At 48.3% G+C, this 11,221-nt stretch overlaps 1 protein-coding gene across 5 annotated transcripts in view; it reads left to right on the plus strand.

The window, feature by feature from the left end:
* Positions 1-9,030, plus strand: part of stxbp5a (syntaxin binding protein 5a (tomosyn)) — a 44,811-nt gene extending 35,781 nt beyond the window's left edge. The window contains exons 16-27 of one of the 5 annotated variants that reach the window (XM_057016705.1): positions 288-466; positions 725-850; positions 1,081-1,232; positions 1,668-1,730; positions 2,622-2,675; positions 4,190-4,239; positions 5,000-5,282; positions 5,364-5,733; positions 6,093-6,258; positions 6,703-6,814; positions 6,899-7,119; positions 7,336-9,030. In XM_057016705.1, coding sequence (XP_056872685.1) covers positions 288-466; positions 725-850; positions 1,081-1,232; positions 1,668-1,730; positions 2,622-2,675; positions 4,190-4,239; positions 5,000-5,282; positions 5,364-5,733; positions 6,093-6,258; positions 6,703-6,814; positions 6,899-7,119; positions 7,336-7,377 — 1,818 coding nt within the window. In that variant the 3' untranslated portion in view covers positions 7,378-9,030. The other 4 variants (XM_057016707.1, XM_057016708.1, XM_057016709.1 and 1 more) reach the window with 4 other exon arrangements.
* The last annotated feature ends 2,191 nt before the right edge of the window (positions 9,031-11,221 follow it).

The following is an 11,221-nucleotide window of genomic DNA, read 5'->3' on the forward strand; positions in this document are numbered from 1 at the left end:
GTGGGGCTGAAGATGCAGGACTGGGGGGGCTTCTGCAGAGCGAAGGCAGGGGGTCCTGAACCTGAGGCAGCCTGGAGGAACACTGAAGGAGAGGAATATTTTCTTGTAGAAGGATCTCTGACTCTCCTCCCACACACAGAACATCAGCAGCTGGAAGAACCAAGATGTTTCTCACATGTGTGTGTGTGTGTGTGTGTGTACGGATGTCAATCACGGACGTCACATTCACAGCCTCTGTCTGTAACTTCTCAGTGTGTGTGTGTGTGTGTGTGTTGGATCTCCAACAGTTACTAGAAGTGCGCATGCAGTACGAGCTGAACGACATGGAGTCCCCAGATGGCGGCGGCGGGGGAGAGCAGATGTCAGCGCATCCCACGCCCGGTGCGTCCCCTCAGACGAGCGGCCCGCCGTCACACCCCTCCACCACCAGCAACAACTCTGACGGCGGCAACGTGCCCTGCCTAAAGTAAGAAAGGCACACACACACGTGCACACACACATGTGCAGGAGAGCTAGCATAGCAGCACCCAAAGTGCTTTCTCACATCCTCATGCACTCGAGGGTCTCCCCTTCTGCCTCGAACGCTCTCGAACCGTCTTCGCCGCCGCCTGAAGCACCCTCAGCCGCAGCGTCCACATCCTCCCCTCACAGCCAGTCCCGCCAGACCCTCTTTATTAAATCATCTCTCGTGTGTGTGTGTGTCTCCTCTTTCGCTCCTCTGCAGAGTGCGCAGTACTCCTCTGAAGCAGTCTCCTGGTTACCAGGTTGACCTGGTGGTCCAGTTGGTGTGGGTGAGCGGGGAGCCTCCTCAGCAGATCACCAGCCTGGCGCTCAACTCCTCCTACGGCCTGTGAGTATACGCTTTAACCCCAGAGGAGAAGTGTTACAGGTGTGTGTGCGAAGTGAATAGTGCATGAGTCCACGTGAGCTGAGACTCTGGACTGGTTTGGTAAAGTTTCCCAACCAGCTGCTGGTCGTTTAGCGCGCTACATCCACACGTTTTAGCTCTCCCGTCATATTTTTCCCATGTCATCGTTGCTACATTTCTGCCTCCTCACTGTCTCCCCCCCTCCCCCCCAGCGTTGTTTTTGGCAACAGTAGCGGTCTGGTGGTGGTGGACTACGTCCAGAAGACGGTTGTGCTCAACCTGGGAACAGCTGAGCTGTACGGCCCCACTGACCCCCACCAGAGGCAGCCGCGCTCGCCAAGAAAATCACGGCAGCCCTCCGGAGGTAAAAACTCAAACCCTCAGGAAATAAACCCAAGGCAGTTTGTGTCTCTGTTGCTGCAGCGTCAGGGCGCCGCTGTTACCGTTCTTATGACTGTGCTGCCCCCCTGCAGTGGCTGCTGGTACAGCAGCGGCACACCTGTTGGTCCCACATTGACTTTACAAACGCGAATGCCGACGCTCCTTTACAGTCCGCCGCACGAGCAAACTGTCCCAAACAAATGTTCCGGTGGGCACGGAGCATCTGGTGTCGCCGACTGGTGAGCGCTGGGCTGGCACCAGTCGGAGCTGGGTGACCGGGAGCAGTAATCAGACTTCCAGCTGCGTCTCCCTGCCAACAATCTGCTCAGCATTCTGCCTCAGAGAACAATGACACACACACACACACACACACACACACTTATTCCTGTTTTGTCGGTTTGTGCGGTCCCCGCTGCAGGTCTGTGCGACATCAACGAGGGCTCGGCCACATCGGAGGACCGCTGCAAGTCGCCCACTTCAGGTAACATGTTCCTCTTGTTGTGAAGCAGCAGAACACAGATTGTGTTAAACTCCAAAAGGAGCAGTTCTGGAGCCAGACTATCGTGGCCTCTTAGTGGTGTTAGTGAAATTGTTGCCCATAGAAGTGGAACTTTTCTGTTGGACCATGAAATTGTCCATCAGTAGGATTCTGTAGAGCTGTTTGACCTCACTAATGTCTGTTTATGGTTGCAGGAACTCTTTCAAGGCCTTGTAGGCTACATTCCTGCACCCCGGCCTTGAAAACTAGTTAACAGTTACTCTAAATCGGGCTTCCGCCATGCAAAAATTAGCATTTTCTTCAGAATCTCGTTAATTTAGGATAATAAAAAGCATGGTAAAAAGTAAAAGCCTTGGGTATCCTCGCATATTTAACAGCCACACAGTGGCGCGATTAGGAAAAATAACACCCGGCAGCGGTTTGAAGTTCAACACGCGAATATCAAGCGGACAACTTGGGAATATTCTAAAATGATCCCGTGTTAATAAATCATTCACACCAGTGATCGTTAGAAATACACCACTAAAGCGCTCCAGTGTTGTTCTACTCACTTCATTAGCATTTCAGCTCAGGAGAATAAAGCGAAAACCGGCTACGTCTACATATGTTCAGCGAGCATTAGCATATTAAATAGAGGAAAATCTTGCAGCCATTGCTGTTTTCCCCTCTAATATTTATGAATTGCTCCTCTATTTCCTTATTTTATTCACCACCCATAAAACCCAGCCACGTTTTTGTCAATTTTATATGTTTTTTACCGCCAAAACAAGTGTGAAGCAGCTTCGTTAAAACGTGATTTAGAAGGTTAGCTTGTGTCTAGCAACGAGCTAATGGGTGTTTCTAACTTCTACTCTCCCTTCATATCCACGAAAGTGTTGACGTCAAACAGCAGTCTGCATCAGTTCTACAATGGCGGGGGTAGAGGAGGTAAGAGTTGAGGTCTGTCGTGAGAGGCCATGTAGGCAGGATGAACGGACCCGTCCCCTCTCTGTCCCTGTTTTTGTCCTGTCATGGTCACCACAGTGTGGAGCATTAGAGGAGAGACTCGATTCTGGGTTAGCTTCCGATCCGCTATCTTTTGGTTCTCTCTGCTAAATCAGAAAGGCTAAAATGAAGACAGTCTCCTTTTTAAGCAGAAATTGAACTTAAACAAATCAGCACTTTAGTTCTGAAAGCTTGTGGGACAGAGGCTAACCCGAGAGGGTAACAGTAGCTCAGACTACGTTTAGTGATTACAAAACGTCTGCATGCTACATTTATGTAGCACGACAGTGGTAGTGTAAGTGTGCCTGCGTGTCACATCTGTTCTGAGATTTTCCCCTGTCCACATCAGTCGTGTGATTGACATTCTACGTCCATAATCCAGTACGATGACATTTGAGTGGCGTCTGTCCAAATGTGTGTGTTTACCTTCAGTATGTGCTGATTAAATTCAGTGTCTTTGTGTAGCAGCTCAGCTTCAGAGTTGCTTTCTGAGAACATCTGGAAAACCTGAAAAATGTTTCATAAAAAGGATGCTTTAAACATTAGAATTAGCAATGTTGTCAACTGAGACCTTTACAGCTGTATTATTTTGGTTCCCCGAACTTGGTGTCCTCACCAAATTGCTAGCGGTGCTGCTGAAAATTCCAATTAGCCGGAGCGAGCGCGAGGAAAGTTACCAGAAGTTCAAAGAACGCCGCGTGTTCGCCCAAGATAGTTGTGCTTTAATTACGGACGAGGCCAGGTTTTAAAAAGTGAATAATAATTGAAGAATTACACATTCAATTCTTATAAGTGCATCGACGTTAATAGCTGCAAGCAGCAAATGCTGATTAAAAAATGCAAACTAAAAAACAGGTCAGATAAAATAAAACCCTGTGTATTAAGTAAGCAGGCATCTTCCAAGGTTTTTTCTTTCAAAGTGGTTTTCTGCCTGTTAAAACTAAACGACGCTTCTTTCCAGCCCACATTTGTACCGAAGCTAAAAAGCCGACGCTCCATTCTGCAGTATTAGAACTAAAACATGTGAATTCAAACATTTCTTTGTTTTAGTTTTTGGTAAGCGTGCTTCTAACAAAAAGAAGAAAAAACAGGATTTTCTGTCTTCTTGGATCTCTTGTTGAGTACTTTCTGTTTCCTGTGCATGCTCCTGTGGCATGGGGGTCTTGGGTGGCTGTGCAGTTTCCACGTGTCTTGCCGTAGCGGTGATCTCTTCCAGGCTGTTGTGCACTCAGATATCACCTCCTCCAGCATGTCTCTGATAGACTGAGTCCTTTCTTCTCCTGTGTGAAGCATTTTGGCTCCTTACCCACTTTAATATCTTTTCTGGGGTACTTTTCCTCCTCAGTCTAACTCGTACTTTTGGCACCCTTAGCCCAATGCTAGCTACCTAGCTTTGCATGGCATTGTGTGTTAGCTTAGATGTGTCTTTGTAAAGAGGGATGTTCTCTTTTTTCCAGCAAAGATGTCACGGAAATTAAGCTTGCCTACTGAGCTAAAGCCAGACTTGGGTAAGCCTTGATCTCGTGTTAAACAATTTGTATATATTTATATTTCTCCACCTCAACTGGACTTCCATCACATTCCATTAGTCCAGTTTTATCCAGTTGTAAGGCTCAAAATTGGCAAGCTGCGTTTTCTTCTGTTTGCATGAGTCCAAACTAGCACTCATCTGACCGGGGAGTGAAATCCGCTGAGCTAAAATCCTTTCAGTGCCAAATTGTGCTCCTTCTCCCACCTTTGGGGGTGCGAGAGGTCAGTGGTGCTAAGCGAATCTACGCACACCCCCATCTCACCGTAGAGCTTCATGTAACCTGCAACTTTCTTTTATTTTCTCTTCTACGTTTTCTTGTGTCTTTCCATTCTGTGACTCAAATCAAACTATATTTGTTAGGGGTAAAAAAGCAACCGTGTAATATTAGCAGAACCAGCAGTGGGTCAAATCCAAGTGTTATTTTCATATCTCAGTGTTGTCCACATGCAGCCAAAGTCCCACTTGTGATAAAATCGTCCCAACAAGCCACTAAATGGTGACAGAATAGGCCTAAATTGTTGATTGTCCTCTGAATGATGACCTTTTCACCACATGACCCCACCTGCCCAGCAGATCGACTCCCAGCTGAGTGTCCTCTACATCCTTAGCTAGCTTCGGTATATTAACGCTTAATTTGTCAGACGAGTCGTTCGTCGTGTCCACAGCAGCATCCTTCATTTGTCTCGAGGTAGCACTGCTTTGCGGGTGCTTTACCTCCCTCTGTCTTCTCCCCACTGTCCTCCTATCTGTATGCCCGCCACGGGGTGCCAACCCACTAGACCACCGGGACAATTCCTTCAGCCGCTCACGCTCCTCCAGCGTCACCAGCATCGACAAAGAAGCGCGAGAGGCCATCACCTCGTTCCACTTTGCCGAGACCTTCGCCAGGAAAGGCGACAGCGTTTTGACCCCCTGCCTGTATGTGGGCACTTCGCTGGGCACCATACTGGGCCTGGTGCTCACCGTGCCGCCCGCAGGAGAGCAGCGGCAACTGCAGTCGGTCATCGTTTCGCCTATAGGTGAGCGGACGGCTCTACTTTAGAGCCTCAGAGATGTCCTCATAAATCCAGTTAACGGGGGCGTCTGCTACCGTCCATCAGGCATGCTGGTCCGGCTGAAGGGCACCCTCTTGAGGATGGCGTTCCTGGATTCCTCAGGTTCTCTGCTGCCCCACACCTACGAGCCCTGGTACGAGACCAACACGACAGCGGACGGCGAGGAGAGAGAAAAGGTCCGCAAGCGCAGGCCCGTCTCGGTGTCCCCTTCCATGTCCCAGGATCTCCACGAGAGCCAGTACGCTGTGATTTGCTCAGAGAAACAAGCCAAAGTGATGTCCCTGCCGTCCCAAGCGTGCATCTACAAACACAACATCACGGAGACCTCCTTCATCCTGAGGGCTGACGTGGTCCAGATGAGCCAGGGCGCGTGCGTGGCCTGTTTCTGCGCCAACGGCCACATCATGACCCTCAGGTGAGAAGCAGGACACGTTCAAATTGTCTCAGTGTCGGTCAAACTTCCCTCTCACTATCAGTGTGCTCATTAATCCTTTTTTAATTGCCTTTGCCTGGACGACGAAGACAAATCCAGAACCTTTATACAAATGAGTGTGTCTGGCTTCTCGTTTATGTCATTGAGTGAGAACCGTGTGTGTATCACGAACAAAGTGAGGACGTGTAGAATAGCGAGGACATTTTGGCTGCTAGCTTTAAAAGTCTGTCTAAAAGTTAGCACTTTGTTTTAAGGTTAAGGTTAGAATCTTGCTTGTTGTGAGGGAACGTCGTATGCTAACGCTGAAGCTAATTCGAAATTTTCTGTGTCCCGTGTTCCAGTGTTCCAGGACTGAGACCGCTCATGGACGTCAACTACCTGCCCTTGACAGACATGCGGATAGCCAGGACGTTCTGCTTCACCAACCTGGGCCAGGCCATGTACCTGTGCTCCCCCACTGAGATCCAGAGGATCACGTACAGCCAGGACATCTGCGAAAACCTACAGGCAGGTTAAAGTCCCACACGTGGCTTTAAAGGGGCAGTTAAGACAAAAATAAAAACCTCTCAGCAGTCCGCAAGTAACTGGTCAACAGGCGCGTTTCCACTGCAGGAATTTCGGGGTTATTGACGGGGCCATGACCGATGGGGCGTGTCTCCACTGCAGGAACCTCCTCCAAATGGCCCTTATCAGGAACTTTTCCCCATTTTATAAGTATCCCAACACCATTTCCTTGACGCCCATAACACACTGATGTGGACACAAACTGTTGTGCAATGATTCCGCGGCGATCGAAACTGGTGACGTTGCCGAGGGGTCCTACCCCGCAGTGGAGACACGCCCATCTAGGGGGCCGAGCGAGGCAATTGGTTCCTGTAAAGTTCCTGCCGCCGGTATTTACCAGGAACTCCCGCAGTACAAACGCGCCTGATGTGTTTGTTGGTGTTTCAGGAGATGTTAGGGGAACTTTTCACGCCGGTGGAGACACCAGAGGCCCCCAACAGAGGGTTCTTCAAAGGTCTCTTTGGAGGCGGGGCTCAGTCACTGGACAGAGAAGAACTGTGTATGACAAACCCACACGAGCGCACGCCTGGTTCCACCTGTCACACCTCTTTTGATCTGTCTCCTTCTCTCCTCCGTGATCCAGTTGGTGAGGTCGCTGCCGGAAAGGCTTCGCGGAGTTTGGCCCAGCACATCCCAGGCCCGGGCGGCATCGAGGGCGTGAAGGGGGCGGCTTCTGGCGTGGTGGGCGAGCTGGCACGTGCTCGGATAGCGCTGGATGAAAGAGGTCAGAAGTTGGGCGAGCTGGACGAGAGGACGGCTGCCATGATGGCCAGCGCAGATTCCTTCTCCAAACATGCTCATGAGGTACTTTCACCAGATTTTTTACCTGAATTTTTGAATATTTGGTTGTATTTAGCGTCTCTTGTCATGCGCCGTTTCAGCCACTAGGGGGCAGCGTTTGACAACAGATCCACATTATGACGTCTCACTTTTTTTTCTACATCATTTATATTTTGTTCCATTTATAAGAACTTTGCTGACTGCAGAAGGAGGAAATATATATTTTTTTTTATTTTTCAGATGATGCTGAAGTGCAAAGACAAAAAGTGGTACCAGTTCTGAACGGAGACGGATGCAACCATCCATCTGCTCATTTGGACCCGCCGCACATCCATCATCTGTCTCTGCATTGGTCCCTCCAAGCCTTCTTCGCTGGGACAACAGGGATCTTCTCCCCAGGCACAAAGTTGAACTCTGACCTTGCCTCAGATTGAGGGTGGAGCTGAGGAGCAGACGGGGGAGAAGCACCACCTCAGAGGGAGCGGAGGAAAGGCGTCCATTTTTACGTTCTCATCTCTTTGTTCATCTCAGCCGTGACTGGCTCCTGCACCTGGACGATCTTCACTCCCATTTGCCAAAATGTCTCTGCACGGAGTTCATGGGGGGACGGGAGAACAAAAAAAAGACAAAAACACAAGTAAAAAAAACAACACAACAGACAAAAATGTAAAGTCCGACCACATCATGATGCTCGTAACTGATAAACAGTCAGACGTGAGACACAGAGGAGAAGGTTCTGCTTTCTAGTCCCCACCAACCTGGACATCAACATCTGACAGGATTTCATAGTATTACTGTGTGTGTGTGTGTGCGTGTGTGTGTGTGTGTGTGTGTGTGTGTGTGTGTGTGTGTGTGTGTGTGTGTGTGTGCTCATACCTCCGCGTTGGTTCGTTTCTTCATCTGTATTGTTTAAATCTCTCGTTTTTCTCTGGTTGAAACATGTTTTGTGGCTTTTGTGTTAAAACTCAGATGAATTTGTGCTTTTAAAAAGGGCTGATGGGAGGAGCTACGAGGAACACGCCGACCCTGAAATACAAAACAAATACACAAATCTCGTTACGGTCAGGAAACGTCACCTTCACCTTCTGCTTTACGTGCGTCAGTCAAACGGATCGACAATCTAAAGACCAACGGGAACGCAACGTGTCGGGGGTTGCCGCGGCAACGCGAAGCGGAGAGAGGCCATGTTTCTTCTGGCGCCAAAGAGTTGCATTAACTTTTAACCCGGTTGACCTCCCACTCATCTGGCCACGTGTCTGGAAGGTCAAAGGTCAAAGGCTAGCAGGGCTTTAAGATGAGGACGAGCATGTTGGAATATTCACCAGAGGGAAAGGTCACGTTTGGAATCATATGTAAGTGAGTGTGTGTGTGTGTGTGTGTGTGTGTTAGATGAATTAAAGCCATCCACGATGATAACCTATACAGAACGGCTCGACGCCGACCTCAGAGCTCTGGTTCCATTCAGCTTTTGTCTCTTTCGTCTCCCTCCTGTGATTCAGAAATGGCCTTTTTTCTGTGTTTAGTGTCACCTTGACCCCCCCGAAGCCCAAAAGAGACTGAAGAGAATATTCCAGCCAGGGGTCGCCCCCTTTAACCTCCAACAGGACTGTTGTCTGGGTGTTTTTTCAACCATCTCTTTCTCAGCGTCGACCCTCTGCGGGTGATTTCTGTCACGTATGCAGTTCTCTTGAAACCGTCCCCGCAGACACAACAGTCCGGGGTCCCGTCCTCGGACCGCCCCCCTCGTCCTCTGTCCTGGATTCAGCAGTTATCTGTGGGTTGCAAGTATATTTTATTTTCTCATTGTAGCCGATTTTATTGTACAGTTTTATGCAAATTTCACATGGATGTTTATGACTTTATCTGCTGCCACAAACGTTAAGAACTTCTGTAGATAGAGATTACTGTGCAATGGAAAATAAAAGTGGGAAAATATGTTATTGTCCAGGTCTTTTTTCCAGCCATCCACGATCAAAATCGAATGTGGGACTGTGGTGCTTCACGTGGTCACTAGGGGGCAGCAGAGGGACGCGGGTCTCTACCGGTGGACCAGAATCATCAGGTTTTTCAGCGTCACGAAACTGTCGCAATACTTCCTTTTCACTTTGATTCTTAAAAACAACAGCTCGTCCTTCTGGTTTACATCATCTTGTGGGTGTTTCTTAATCCAAAGGGCCGTATTGACCCTCGGTCACGCTGGATTTCTCACGACAGGTGGGAAAATGGGCAGCCGAGGTGATGAGCAGCTCAGGGAGGCGCTTACATTTTTAAATATATAAACAAATATTAAACAGTAACTTCTGTAGAAACCCATCTAGGGCAAACGCTGACCGATCTGCAGCACATGTTGCTCTTTTTCCAAACAGTTTTTATATTATTGGGTATAGAATTCTAAAACAAAGGCCCAATCCGTCTAAAAGCTCGTGAATTTTTATAGGGCAGCTTCTCTCTCTTTGTTTGTGCACGTTCTTGCAATCAACTCCATCGACCAGACGCTTTGTCACCTCACGATGCCGTAAATCTTCCTCCGTTCACTCCAAGCTGTCAGACGCTGCGCTTCATCAAACGCGAGCCTCTGTCGCGGCGACGGGACGGAGGTTCAGGGTGGGAAGACAAACACGGGAAGATGGTGACGGTAGGAAGAACATCTCTTTGTTCAAATTTTTCAATTAGACTGAATCCTGCGCTGAAGGTCGCCAGGGAGACGTCGTTGTTGATGCGTCTGCTGACCTGATGACCTTGGTAGTATACACAAACACACACACACACACACACACACACCACACACACACACACACACACTCACACACACACACACACACACACAGTGTCGCAGCCAACTTGGCCGTCCTCAGGACAGAACGTAACATCATTTTATAGTTTATGTTATTTTAAAAACATGACACATGTAGGAAAACTTGAGCGCTCTGTCCCGGCAGCCATGTTGTTCTAACCTGCAGGTTAGCACAGTTAGCGCAGCTGTTATTAGTTGACATTAGCGGCACCTCGGACCTCAGTGGATTAGAACTTTGGTGCGAGCGGACGGAGGAGTCAGTTCTAAGCACATTTAGCATGAACAAAAGGTTTTAAGGCAGCTGAGGGGGAGGGAAGGTTTATATTTTATCTCAGCGTGGCCTTATTTGAACTTTTAACAGCAGCTAGCATTTAGCCCAAGAGGCATTTGTAGCTTCCAACTGTGTGTTACTCTGAAGTTGCAGCAGACTTCTTCTCAACCTGAAGTTAAGATTTTCTGCTCACCTTCAGCATCATTTGGTGTTTTGTGTTGATTTGAATGTTTTTTGGCTTGTAAATGTGATGCGGTCCGGCTACCCGTCATTGCCTTGTTTTGAACAAACTGTGACACGGCCAAGACGCGCCTGTCTAATTTATGAAGCTCGTGTTGATCAGATCTCTGTCCGTTGCCCGAGCAATCCGCAGCTTTATCTGCTCTATTTGTGGTTTCGCCAGTTTATTAGATTAACAGATAATAAAATTTAGCTTTGGAGAGAAACACGAGTTTGGAAACATGAGTAACTTGATTTACTGACTGTTCTTCTGCTGATGCGGGCCAGAAACATGACTTCATGCTGTGCCTGTGTGTAGCCGCTTTAATTGTTGCCTCTGGATTTATCTATATTTAATGTTCTCTTCTGCAGCTGCCGCTTTTAGCTGAAGCTGCTCTTCAGTTGTTGCTTTTAGGTGTTTAGTCAAGGCTCATTTGAGTGCACGTGTTTCTAACTGGAGCACCGGTTAGCATCCAGATTGTTCTTTGGGGACGTGGATCGTTTGTTTCAATTTCTGTCAGACAACATCTGTGAAAACAGGAAGATCATCTGTGTCTTCCTGACTCTTCAGTCACTGTCAGATTCTACCAATGTGAGATTTCCCCCATTTTCAAAGGCAAAAACAAGCATTCGCAATGGAACAAAACAAAATGGCTTCGATCCAACCCCTATAGTCTAACTAGCCAGTTTAAATCCACTGTAATGTGCGGTTTTCTGATACCACATCGCTAATAAACACAAATTGAGGTCTTGTGTGTGTAATTACAGCAGCCACTGAAGTGGAATTCAATCAGTCAGGTTTGTGGGCCGTGACCCAGGAGCGGGAGACACATTTGTGTGGA

This window comes from Takifugu flavidus, chromosome 19 (assembly GCF_003711565.1).
Source record: "Takifugu flavidus isolate HTHZ2018 chromosome 19, ASM371156v2, whole genome shotgun sequence".
In the NCBI taxonomy this organism is placed as follows: Eukaryota; Metazoa; Chordata; class Actinopteri; order Tetraodontiformes; family Tetraodontidae; genus Takifugu; species Takifugu flavidus.